This window comes from Oncorhynchus kisutch, linkage group LG14 (genome assembly GCF_002021735.2).
Source record: "Oncorhynchus kisutch isolate 150728-3 linkage group LG14, Okis_V2, whole genome shotgun sequence".
Classification (NCBI taxonomy): Eukaryota; Metazoa; Chordata; class Actinopteri; order Salmoniformes; family Salmonidae; genus Oncorhynchus; species Oncorhynchus kisutch.
The window spans coordinates 33,579,265-33,592,608 of record NC_034187.2 but is presented as its reverse complement, the minus strand read 5'-3'; the positions used below and the strand labels follow the sequence as shown (position 1 = coordinate 33,592,608).

Sequence of the window (13,344 nt, the reverse complement as noted above, 5' to 3'; positions counted from 1 at the left end):
TGTGGTCAATTTGTAAGAGCTGGTGTGTGGAGTCAATCTCTGCTCGCCCAATGGCATGATTTGAAAACTAGATCTATTACGGTTTTCATCTGACATTATGGACAATGTTATAAGCAGTGTCTTGTGGTAATACTTTCTGACTCCCTCTTTTTTTTCTCCCTTCATCCCTCTCTCTTGTAGAACGTTAACCCTACGGTGGCCCATGACTGGGTGTCGGGTCTGCAGCGTCTCATTCTGAAGAAGGAGGAGGAGATCCGGGCTGCAGATCGCTGTAGGATCCAGCTGCAGCTGCCTGGCAAACAGGACAAGTCAGTGTCTCACCCACATCACTCTCTCTCACACACTAGGTCAGGGCCCTACGTCCTCACTCCCTCACTGTCCCCTCTCACCATCCAGGAATTGGGAACATTCCGGTGGATAAACAACTTGGGTTTTGTTCTAATCTGATCTCAGGGGTATGATTTGGGTCTGTTCGAGCTCTTTGCTCTCTGCTGTGGATCAGTGTGTCTCTCACCTCAGAGAAGACAGTGCTGCTGTTTCATCCACTCATTACTATAGGAGAGTATTCCCTCCACATGGTCCTTCCATGGCCCACTGGCACCTTGAACTTGTTGACTCTCACTCTGCCGGCTGTTTTTAACTGGTCAAATGACCTCTTATACTCCTGGGCATTGCGTTTTGAGACACTGCTGTCATTCCTCTCTGATCCCTCCATCTAAAAAACACCACATTCCAGAGAGAGAGATGGAGTGAGAGAGTGTAAGGAAAGATGCATGCCAGAGATCCTCCCCGGGGATTTGTTATTTACGTTAGCTGTTATAAACACCGTTGGCTTCCATTACCTCACATCCGTCTGTCTGCTGTCTCTAAGGCCCTTTTCACACGACGACAGACTCTCTAGAGGTTTTGAGAGAATACCCTCTCGACTTTTTTAATAATGTAGCAAGTTCGCAAATCCACGTCTCCAGCGCCGTCCTCGGAGGTAGCGCACGACAATCGCCCGACAATTGCCCCCCTTCGAGCAGGGCAGTGTGATCAGAATTGTCTCGTCCAGCCCAACACTCCTGCAATATATAAATTGTAATAGCAGAGTAATGATTTTCAAACAACTGAAATGTAGATATCTTCCTAATATATAACAGAACTGTTATTTTTTATTTTCAGAACTGTTATTTTAACCGCTTAAAAATGTTATTTTACATTCTGGGCATTTTTTCCCCCCCAGTCCCATAATAAATGCAACAAAGTGCTTATGTAAAACTGTCACAAACTTATTCCAGTGTCTGCCTGTCAGCTGAAAATCTGTGTAGAAATACCTGCCCCTCTTTCCGAAGCATGCATAGTCTACTGTAGCTACTGACGTTTCAGGCGTGATTCAGAAATTAGGGAGAGAAATGTTTAATTAGAGAACAATATATTAACTTTTTCAAGTCTAGTTAAGGATACTATAGTTATCAGGTTTCACATTGAATTTATTAACTACGAAAAGTAAGATTTGTTTTTATTTTAATTTTGGTGCCGCTCTACACACACAATCTTGTAGCTAGCTCTGGTCTGGCTCTCAAACTGACATGGAACTGAGTCATGGTCAAGGGCTAGCTCTGGTCCAAAGTTAGTCAAGCCAACTCTTTGAAGTACAAAAACATTCAAAGTTCCTTCATAGAAGCTGCTCCTGTGTAGATCTAATTCTGTGGGCCTAATTCAGATAATGTATGTCATAACAAGATGCCCAGTGCTTCATGCCCAGCTCTTTCCACACCCGCAATATTTCAGTCGAACCCAACCCAACACTACACTATAGGGGCGGCAGGTAGCCTAGCGTTTAGGAGCTTTGGGCCAGTAACCGGTTGAATGAGTTCAGTTGTGCAGCTGACTAGGTATCCCCTTAGCCTTGTCTGTCCAATGCATGTACATAGCTTGCCCGTTCCATAGAAAGCTGCTCTATCCATTGGTCAAGTAATTTAATGTCAAGCTAAATGTACCAAAAAATGTATTTCAGAAGTTTAAAAAGAAACGATCTAAACCGTAACTTTTTTTGGGGTTCGAATCGGCTCTGAATTTTTGTTTGCTGGTCAGAACGGGGGGAGGGTCCTTTACACAGAAAAAGAGACATCAACTACGATTGGACAATATAACTAATAACAGGGCTGAGCTTGCTTTATGCAGAGTTGTATCATGTTGGCCATTGCATTTGTAATTAAAAAGTTATTCACACAGTATGTCATCACTTGTGTTGTTTGATTAATTCCAGTCAATAATTTAGGATGTAATAGACCTAGGTAGCCCCCCAAAATTGAATATAAACCAAATTTGATTACATTCATATTTTCTCAGGCCCCTTTATTTGTGTTCTATCTTAGGCTATAAATTAATATCTTAGGCTATAAATACATATCTTAGGCTATAAATACATGACGTTACCGCTTTATTTCCCCTGACCAGGCCCAGATGGGATCAGAAAGGATCGAAGCTACCTGTAGCTGTGGCTGTTATAGGCTGCAGTTAATCAGACTGAAGCACAGATTCAGTGTGCACGAGTTGACAAATCACGAAGCAATTCAATGTGTACATTTTGGGGTGGCGTGTATGGGCTTCCATATAAAACAGCTTGTCGCTTGTCGCAACTCCCCATACAGTCGGAAGTTTACATACACTTAGGTTGGAGTCATTAATACTTGTTTTTCAATCACTCCACAGATTTCTTATTAACAAACTATAGTTTTGGCAAGTCGGTTAGGACATCTACTTTGTGCATGACACAAGTAATTTTTCCAACAATTGTTTACAGACATATTATTTCACTTATAATTCACTGTATCACAATTCCAGTGGGTCAGAAGTTTACATACACTAAGTTGACTGTGCCTTTTTTAAACAGCTTGAAAAATTCCAGAAAATTATGTCATGGCTTTAGAAGCTTCTGATAGGCTAATTGACATCATTTGAGTCAATTGGAGGTGTACCTGTGGATGTATTTCAAGGCCTACCTTCAAACTCAGTGCCTCTTTGCTTGACATCATGGGAAAATCCAAAGAAATCAGCCAAGACCTCAGGGAAAATGATTGTAGACCTCCACAAGTCTGGTTCATCCTTGGGAGCAATTTCCAAATGCCTGAAGGTACCACGTTAATCTGTACAAACAATAGTACGCAAGTATAAACCCCATGGGACCACGCAGCCGTCATACCGCTCAGGAAGGAGATGCATTCTGTCTAATAGAGATGAATGTACTTTGGTGCGAAAAGTGCAAATCAATCCCAGAACAACAGCAAAGGACCTTGTGAAGATTCTGGAGGAAACAGATACAAAAGTATCTATATCCACAGTAAAAACAAGTCCTACATCGTCATAACCTGAAATGGCGCTCAGCAAGGAAGAAGACACTGTTCCAAAATTGCCATTTAAAAAAAGCCAGAGTACAATTTGCAACTGCACATGGGGACAAAGATCATACTTTTTGGAGAAATGTCCTCTGGTCTGCTGAAACAAAAATAGAACTGTTTGGACATAATGACCATTGTTATGTTTGGAGGAAAAAGGAGGATTGCAAGCTGAAGAACACCAACCCAACCGTGAAGCACAGGGGTGGCAGTATCATGTTGTGGGGGTGCTTTGCTGCAGGAGGGACAGGTGCACTTCACAAAATAGATGACATCATGAGGGAGGAAAATTATGTGGATATATTGAAGCAACATCAAGACATCAGTCAGGAAGTTAAATGCTTGGCTGCAAATGGGTCTTCCAAATGGACAGTGACCCTAAGCATACTTTCAAAGGTGTGGCAAAATGGCTTAAGCACAACTAAGTCAAGGTATTGGAGTAGCCATCACAAAGCCTTGACCTCAATCCTATAGAACATTTGTGGGCAGAACTGCAAAAGCGTGTGCGAGCAAGGAAGCCTACAAACCTGACTCAGTTACACCAGCTCTGTCAGGAGGAATGGGCCAAAATTCACCCAATTTATTGTGGGAAGGCTAACCAAAACGTTTGCCCCATGTTAAACAATTTAAAGGCAATGCTACCAAATACTAATTGAGTGTATGTGAACTTCTGACCCACGGAATGTGATGAAAGTAATAAAAGTTGAAATAAATCATTCTCTCCTTTTATTCTGACATTTCACATTCTTAAAATAAAGTGGTGATCCTTACTAGGATTACATGTCAGGAATTGTGAAAAACTGAGTTTAAATGTATTTGGCTAAGGTGTATGTAAACTTCCGACTTCAACTGTATATTATACCCACATTTTCAGAACCAATTAAATTTGACCACATGTAGGCCAAATTATTTGATATTTAAATGAAGCCTGATGAAGTAATGTTTTAAGTCAGCTAGCCCTACTGTACTTTTATATTTGTATGAGAGGGATTGTAGGCCTAATCTTTCATTTTTGATAGGCTAACGTTACTTGATGAAGGCCGGCTGTTAGCAACTCTGCTCTTGAAGATAAAATGTAATGAGTATAGCCTTCAGACGAGAAAATAAACCCTTTTATTTTCTGCACGTCCGTGTGTATTGTTGCGTTATTCAAGAGTGTGATGTGGTTTGGTTCCATTTTTCAATCGTGTAATATGGTTAAGATGAAAAGTCGCGTGCATAGTTGAGGCATGCAGGCTAGTGCCTGTACTGGGATATTTTATAGGGATCGTTACGGAAAATGTCCGTTAGCGCCAAACCCACATGACGTTCCTTTGTGGATGTGAATTTAAAAGATCATGTACATATTATGTCAATTGAAATGTCAGTGCGCTGCCTCCTTCAACTTGTCAATGAGAAAAGCCCCTAACGAGTGCAGGATCACATGTCCTTTCAGCTGTTAGGGTCACACAGAGCCCCCTCCCCCGACAGCAAGCCATGACACCCACCATCTCTGATTTGTTCTGTAGTTAGAAACGGATAAGATAAGCATTCCGGAAAAATTATTTTGTTGAAATAGAATATTCTATAATTATAGTACCAAAAATCCGATTTGGACCAAACTCACGGACACGCCAGCCCCCCCCCCTCCCAACAACGAGTATATAGTAACAGCTCTCTATATTTGTCAAGTAGTATCTTCATCTTATGTAATGTATTAGTCATTAAAGTGGTTGGGTTTATGCCCCATCTCACATCCTGATATTACGAGGTTCTGACCACTAGATTGTGCTGTTCCTGCTATTAGCTGATTATAAAAATAAATTTTTTTTAAGTGAATGTCGTGATGCAGAACCGTTAATACACTCCAGGATTCAATCTCTATGCAATAGACTCTATGTAATGGATACTGTCACTGTCTCAACAATGCTGTCTGTCATTTATCTCTTCTCTCCCTCTTAGCAGGTCTGGCAGGGGCACATACTTTTCTGCTGTGTTCAATACCTTCTCTCCAGCCATCAAACAGTCCTGGATCAGTAACCTGCAGATGGCCAAGCTGGCTCTGGGTATGTCTTAGTCTGGCCTCAGTCACAATCACAGACCCAATGCTCTGTCTGTTTGTGTTGGATATTTTGTGTTCCCTATTGCTTCTCTCCACTGCCTCTTGTCACTTTGTAGTTCCATAGAGGACTGTAGTGAGTGTATGCAGCGGGGACAGCCTCTCTCTGCCTCAATGCCCTTTTCCACTTGTGATTATTTTAAACTGCCACTGGCTTCGTGGCTCATTTCCAAACTCAAGGTTTAGTTGCATAGCAATGGGTATTTAAAAATCAGTGTTTACCAAGAAAATATGAGTTTGAAATTCACTTTTTTCCAGCCCTGGCTCATTGGACTGTAAAATGGATTGTAAAGTTATAACTTCTGAATCTGGTGTTCAGATTATGGAATTGGGTGTTACGTAACATATTTGGAAATGTAATATTTCACGGTTTGAATTTAGGATCACTGCTCCACAGTGGAGATAGTGTTCCTCTTAGAAATGAAATTACGTGTGTGTGTGTTAACAGAGGAGGACAATCTGCAGGGCTGGTTCTTTGCGGAGGATGATGGTAACCAGATCAAGAAGCAGAAACATCCTCTCCTGCTCAGGCAGATGCCTGTGGTCATGTCCAAACTACAGGAGTTCAAGGTGGGCATCACCTCCCCCATACCACCTCTGTCAGCCATGGGCAGGGTCAATGGCTCCATCTAAAGATGACCTATCCCTTGACCGCATCAATCATTTGTTACAATGCCATGTAGGAAACTAGTACAATCCACATACACCACTCTTCACTTTACATGTGTAAGTATGTTTCTCTTTATCTCTGTCAGGTGGAGTGTGCGGTCCATAACCCCGAGCCCCACATCAACATAGGGAGCACAGCAGACACACCTGCACTCGGACACGGCTGTGTGTGGGTGAGTAAGACACCTGGCTTTCTGTCATTTCATGGCACATTACTTGAACCCTTGGTAATAAGGTCTAAACAACAATTGAAGTCATAGATGTTATACAAGAGATTGTCAATGGACAGCATGGACATCCATGTATGTACATAATTGCATTACAAATGATGCCAACTTAGGTCTGTTGTGCTTTTTTTTACTAAAATGGCGCCGAAAGAAATGGCAGCAGTTTTACGGGTGCCCAACCAATTGTGCTATTATGTTGTTGGTTTTTTGCGTTATTTGTACATAATGTTTCTGCAACCGTATCTTATGGCAAAAAAGAGCTTCTGGACATCAGGACAGAGATCACTCACCTCGGATTAGATGAAGATTTTTTCTTCAACAAGCAGGACGCACAGGACATTCTCCAAACACCCGACAAGGCCAACATCCCAGTTATTGGCAAGAGGAAGAGACGCAGGTAGAGGACACAGAGCGGGATGCCTCGTGAGGATCCGCAGAAGGCGAGTGGGAAAGCTCCCGTTATCGTCAATATTACCGTCAATCATTGGACAATAAATTAGACGAGGTACAATTACGAATGTCCTACCAACGGAACATCAAACTGTAATATCATATTTTTCACAGAGTCGTGGCTGAATGTTGACATGGATATTCAGCTAACGGGATATACGCTGCACCGGCAAGATAGAACAGCACACTCCGGGGGTGCGAGGGTGGGTGGTCTGTGCATATTTGTAAACAACAGCTGGTGCACAATCCAAGGAAGTCTCTAGATTTTGCTTGCCTGAGTATCTTGTGATAATTTGCAGGCCACACTACTTGCCTAGAGAGTTCTCAGCTACACTTTTCGTGGCTGTTTATTTACCACCACAGACGGATGCTGGAACTAAGACCACTCAGTCAGCTGTATAAGGAAATAAGCTAACAGGAAACCACTCGCCCAGAGGCGGTGCTCCTAGTGGCCGGAGACTCTAATGCCGGGAAACTTAAATCAGTTCGTCCTCCGACCGCAAGGCACGATAGAGGGTACTGCGTACGGCCCAGTATATCACTGGGGCTAAGCTGCCTGCCATCCAGGACCTCTACAACAGGTGGTGTCAGAGGAAGGCCCTAAAAATTGTCAAAGACCCCAGCCACTCCAGTCATAGACTGTTCTCTCTACTACCACATGGCGAGCGGTACCGTAGTGCCAAGTCTAAGACAAAAAGGCTTCTCAACAGTTTTTACCCCCAAGCCATAAAACTCCTGAACAAGTAATCAAATGTCTACCCGGACTATTTGCATTGTGTGCCCCCCCCCCCCCCCCCCAAACCCCTCTTTTATGCTGCTGCTACTCTCTGTTTATCAAATATGCATATTCACTTTATCTGTACATTCATATACATACTACCTCAATTGGCCCGACCAACCATTGCCCCCACACATTGGCTAACCAGGCCATCTGCATTGTGTCCCGCCACCCACCACCCGCTACTCTCTGTTCGTCATATATGCATAGTCACTTTAACCATATCTACATGTTCATGCTACCTCAACCAGCCTGACTAACTGGTGCCTGTATGTAGCCTCGCTACTTTTATAGCCTCGCTACTGTTGTAGCCTCTCTACTATTATAGCCTCGCTACTGTTGTAGCCTCTCTACTATTATAGCCTCTACTATTATAGCCTCGCTACTGTTGTAGCCTCTCTACTATTATAGCCTCGCTACTGTTGTAGCCTCTCTACTATTATAGCCTCGCTACTGTTGTAGCCTCTACTATTATAGCCTCGCTACTGTTGTAGCCTCTCTACTATTATAGCCTCGCTACTGTTGTAGCCTCTCTACTATTATAGCCTCGCTACTGTTGTAGCCTCTCTACTATTATAGCCTCGCTACTGTTGTAGCCTCTCTACTATTATAGCCTCGCTACTGTTGTAGCCTCTCTACTATTATAGCCTCGCTACTGTTGTAGCCTCTCTACTATTATAGCCTCGCTACTGTTGTAGCCTCTCTACTATTATAGCCTCGCTACTGTTGTAGCCTCACTACTATTATAGCCTCGCTACTGTTGTAGCCTCTCTACTATTATAGCCTCGCTACTGTTGTAGCCTCTCTACTATTATAGCCTCGCTACTGTTGTAGCCGCTCTACTATTATAGCCTCGCTACTGTTGTAGCCGCTCTACTATTATAGCCTCGCTACTGTTGTAGCCGCTCTACTATTATAGCCTCGCTACTGTTGTAGCCGCTCTACTATTATAGCCTCGCTACTGTTGTAGCCTCTCTACTATTATAGCCTCGCTACTGTTGTAGCCTCTCTACTATTATAGCCTCGCTACTGTTGTAGCCTCTCTACTACTATAGCCTCGCTACTGTTGTAGCCTCTCTACTATTATAGCCTCGCTACTGTTGTAGCCTCTACTATTATAGCCTCGCTACTGTTGTAGCCTCTCTACTATTATAGCCTCGCTACTGTTGTAGCCTCTACTACTAAAGCCTCGCTACTGTTGTAGCCTCTACTATTATAGCCTCGCTACTGTTGTAGCCTCTCTACTATTATAGCCTCGCTACTGTTGTAGCCTCTCTACTATTATAGCCTCTCTACTGTTATAGCCTCGCTACTGTTGTAGCCTCTCTACTGTTATAGCCTCGCTACTGTTGTAGCCTCTCTACTGTTATAGCCTCGCTACTGTTGTAGCCTCTCTACTATTATAGCCTCGCTACTGTTGTAGCCTCTCTACTATTATAGCCTCGCTACTGTTGTAGCCTCTACTATTATAGCCTCGCTACTGTTGTAGCCTCTACTATTATAGCCTCGCTACTGTTGTAGCCTCTACTATTATAGCCTCGCTACTGTTGTAGCCTCTACTATTATAGCCTCGCTACTGTTATAGCCTCTACTATTATAGCCTCGCTACTATTATAGCCTCGCTACTATTATAGCCTCGCTACTATTATAGCCTCGCTACTATTATAGCCTCGCTACTGTTGTAGCCTCTCTACTATTATAGCCTCGCTACTGTTGTAGCCTCTCTACTATTATAGCCTCGCTACTGTTGTAGCCTCTCTACTACTATAGCCTCGCTACTGTTGTAGCCTCTCTACTATTATAGCCTCGCTACTGTTGTAGCCTCTCTACTATTATAGCCTCGCTACTGTTGTAGCCTCTCTACTATTATAGCCTCGCTACTGTTGTAGCCTCTACTATTATAGCCTCGCTACTGTTGTAGCCTCTCTACTATTATAGCCTCGCTACTGTTGTAGCCTCTCTACTATTATAGCCTCGCTACTGTTGTAGCCTCTCTACTATTATAGCCTCGCTACTGTTGTAGCCTCTCTACTATTATAGCCTCGCTACTGTTGTAGCCTCTCTACTATTATAGCCTCGCTACTGTTGTAGCCTCTCTACTATTATAGCCTCGCTACTGTTGTAGCCTCTCTACTGTTGTAGCCTCTACTATTATAGCCTCGCTACTGTTGTAGCCTCTACTATTATAGCCTCGCTACTGTTGTAGCCTCTACTATTATAGCCTCGCTACTGTTGTAGCCTCTACTATTATAGCCTCGCTACTGTTGTTTTTCACTGTCTTTTTACTGTTTTTATTTCTTACCTATTGTTCACCTAATACCTTTTTTGCGCTGTTGGTTAGAGGCTGTAAGTAAGCATTTCACTGTAATGTCCACACCTGTTGTATTCGGCGCACGTGACAAACTTTGATTTGATTTGTAACCCGTGCCAATTATTGCGAGTAGCCATTTTACTCATCAGCTTTAAATCCCTATAAAAAAAGCGTTCTTCCACTCCCAGTGAGATCGGAATTAAATATTGAACAGAGGCCCTTTCCTTCATGAGCAATAACTCTGAACCAGTGGCATATTTACTGTATGTATCAGTTTGAGAGCCTCTTAGCTGTGTGTATTTACTTCAGCGGCAGGGATAACACATCCACAGTTCTGTGACTCCAAATGTACTCCAGTGATGGACTGTTCTCATTACAATGACGGCTCCCACTTTTCCATTGTAAATGACTCACTGTTGGCCTGGATTTGAGAGGGCTGTTCTCTCCCACTCTATGCTCCTATTGGTCAGTCTGCTGTACAGTTTTCTGCTGGAGTGGTTAAAAGCGTTGTTAATGTTTGTTGTCGTGGTTGTTTCCCCATTTTATCTATTATATCACACCCCCTGATGAGGTCAGAATTAGAAAGCTCTGTAGAAAGGATTGTATTTTCTAGCTGGGGCATGGAGTCTTTCCTGGTCAGGTCATGTGGTCATGAAAAACGTATTTCCCTACTCCTAACTGTTACTACTCCTAACCCCTGTTCAGGTGGCGAGCTGCACCAACCAGATGGGTCAGATAGCCATCGTGGCCATGCAGAACTCCAGCCCCAAGGTAACCGAGTGTTTCAATGTGGAGTCTCGGATCCTGTGCATGGCTTATGTACCCATGGAGCAGAGTACCCAGGAGAATAGGATGGGGAACCCCGAAAATAACCTCTCCTTAGTGGGGAAGGCCAGTGACAACCCTACTGTCTGCCTGGGCATGGAGGAGGGCAGGTATGTGATGTCAACAGATTATGTAGTCATAGCCTACTCTGGGTTCTGCTGTCAGCTAAATAAATCTACTAATTGATTTTATTGTACTTGATTTAGAAACACAGCTCATGAAATCACTTCACAACCTTTCTCTGCCTCTCTGCAGTATCATAGTCTATAAGAGCAGCCAGCAGTCCAAGAAGGTGCGTCTCCAACACTTCTTCATCCTCGACAAGTCCACCGTGACCAGCCTGGTGCACAAGAAGCAGTGTTTATACGCTGGCCTTGTGAGTGGCTCAGTTGCCATCTACTCCAGAGCACAAGGTGAGGCTTGTTCTGAAGGCTGTCTGTCTCTTAACACTAGAACTGCCTTTCCGCCTATAAACACCCGCTAGAGGACGTTGCCGGGTTGTGACCTTTAGCATATACGTCAGATGCATATCAACCCGCAAGGTGCAGCAAACATGAGCACCGATGGTTGATAAATAGTGCATAAACTACACTATACAGTGCCTTTGGAAAGTATTCAGACCCCTTGACGTTTTTCACATTGTGTTACGTTACAGCCTTATTCTTAAATGGATTACATTTTTTTTTAATCCTCAGCAATCTACACACAATACCCCATAATGGCAAAGCGAAAACATATATATATATATATATATAAGAATGGCCTTGCTTAGGGAGGTGACCAAGAACCCAATGGTCACTCTGACAGAGCTCTGGAGTTCCTCTGTGGAGATGGGAGAATCTTCAGAAGGACAACCATCTCTGCAGCACTCCACTAATCAGGCCTTTATGGTAGAGTGTCCAGACAAAAGTCAGTAAAAGGCGCATGACAGCACGTTTGGCAAAAGGCACCTAAAGACAGTCAGACCATGAGAAACAGGATTATCTGGTCTGATGAAACCAAGATTGAACTCTTTGGCCTGAGTGCCAAGATTCATGTCTGAAGGAAACCTGGCACCATCCCTACGGTGAAGCATGGTGGTGGCAGCATCATGCTGTGGGGATGTTCTTCAGAGGCAGGGACTGGGAGACTAGTCAGGATCGAGGGAAAGATGAAAGGAGCACAATATAAAGAGACCTTTGATGAAAACATGCTCCAGAGTGCTCAGGACCTCAGACTGGGCTGAAGGTTCGCCTTCCAACAGGACAATGACCCTAAGCATACAGCCAAGACAACGCAGGAGTGGCTTCAGGACAAGTCTCAATGTACTTTAGTGGCCCAGCCAGAGCCCGGACTTGAACCTGATCGAACATCTCTGGAGAGACCAGAAAATATCTGTGCAGCAATGCTCGCCATTCAACTTGACGGAGCTTGAGAGAATCTGCAAAGAAGAATGGGACAAACTCCCCAAATACAGGTGTGCCAAGCTTGTAGCGTCATACCCAAGAAGACATGATGCTGTAATCACTGACAAAGGTGCTCTACAAAGTACTGAGTAAAGGGTCTGAATAATTATGTGAATGTGATATAAAAAAATTCAAAGATTTCAGGTAATACACAAACCCGTTGCTGACGGGTGTATAAAAATGAGCACACAGCCATACAATCTCCATACACAAATATTGGCAGGAGAATGGCCTTACTGAAGAGCTCCGAGATCATCAATGTGGCACCGTCATAGGACGCCACCTTTTCAACAAATTTCTGCCCTGCTAGACCTGCCCTGGTCAACTGTAAGTGCTGTTATTGTGAACTGGAAATGTCTATGAGCAACAACAGCTCAACTAGCTCAAAGTGGTAAGCCACACAAGCTCACTGAACGAGACCGCTGAGTGCTGAAGCGCATAAATTGTCAGTCCTCGGTTGGAACACTCACTACCGAGTTGCAAACTGCCTCTAGAAGCAACGTCAGCACAATAACTGTTCGTCGGGAGCTTCATGAAATTTGTTTCCAATTCGGAGGAGCCGCACACAAGCCTAAGATCACCATGCGCAATGCCAAGCGTCGGCTGGAGTGGTGTAAAGCTCACTGCCATTGATGAATCACACTTCACTATCTGGCAGTCCGACGGACAGATCTGGGTTGGCGGATGCCAGGAGAACGCTAACTGCCCCAATGCATAGTGTGCCAACTGTAAAGTTTGGTGGATGAGGAATAATGGTCTGTGGCTGTTTTTCATGGTTCAGGCTAGACCCCTTAGTTCCAGTGACGGGAAATCTTAACGCTACAGCATACAATGACATTCTAGACGATTCTGTGCTTCCAACTTTGTGGCAACAGTTTGGGGACGGCCCTTTCCTGTTAGTTTCCCTTACAATAAATTGGATTAGTAATAGTTATAATAAGCAGTCCTGTAACAGCTTATTTTTATAAAGTAAAATGTAAAAGAGAATGGTATCAACACCCAAGGCACATGGTCAAATGATATGCTGCTGTTAAATAGGCAATACACAAACTCCTTAAATCAACCTCTTTAACCTCTTTATCATTCAGTTCGGCCTAATTAAATTAAATTGTTAAGGTGCACAATTACCACCCATTCATCCATTTGTCATTCATTCAGTGA

At 43.5% G+C, this 13,344-nt stretch overlaps 1 protein-coding gene across 3 annotated transcripts in view; it reads left to right on the top strand.

The window, feature by feature from the left end:
• The window catches only part of LOC109903933 (rho guanine nucleotide exchange factor 10), a 91,849-nt gene that overhangs the window by 40,093 nt on the left and 38,412 nt on the right, over positions 1-13,344 (top strand). For 2 of the 3 annotated variants that reach the window (XM_020500952.2, XM_020500951.2), the window contains 6 exons: positions 181-308; positions 5,325-5,425; positions 5,927-6,048; positions 6,234-6,320; positions 10,619-10,848; positions 10,994-11,151. In XM_020500952.2, the coding sequence (XP_020356541.1) occupies positions 181-308; positions 5,325-5,425; positions 5,927-6,048; positions 6,234-6,320; positions 10,619-10,848; positions 10,994-11,151 (826 nt within the window). Of the gene's footprint in view, positions 1-180; positions 309-5,321; positions 5,426-5,926; positions 6,049-6,233; positions 6,321-10,618; positions 10,849-10,993; positions 11,152-13,344 lie in introns of all 3 variants that reach the window. The other variant, XM_020500950.2, reaches the window with a different exon arrangement.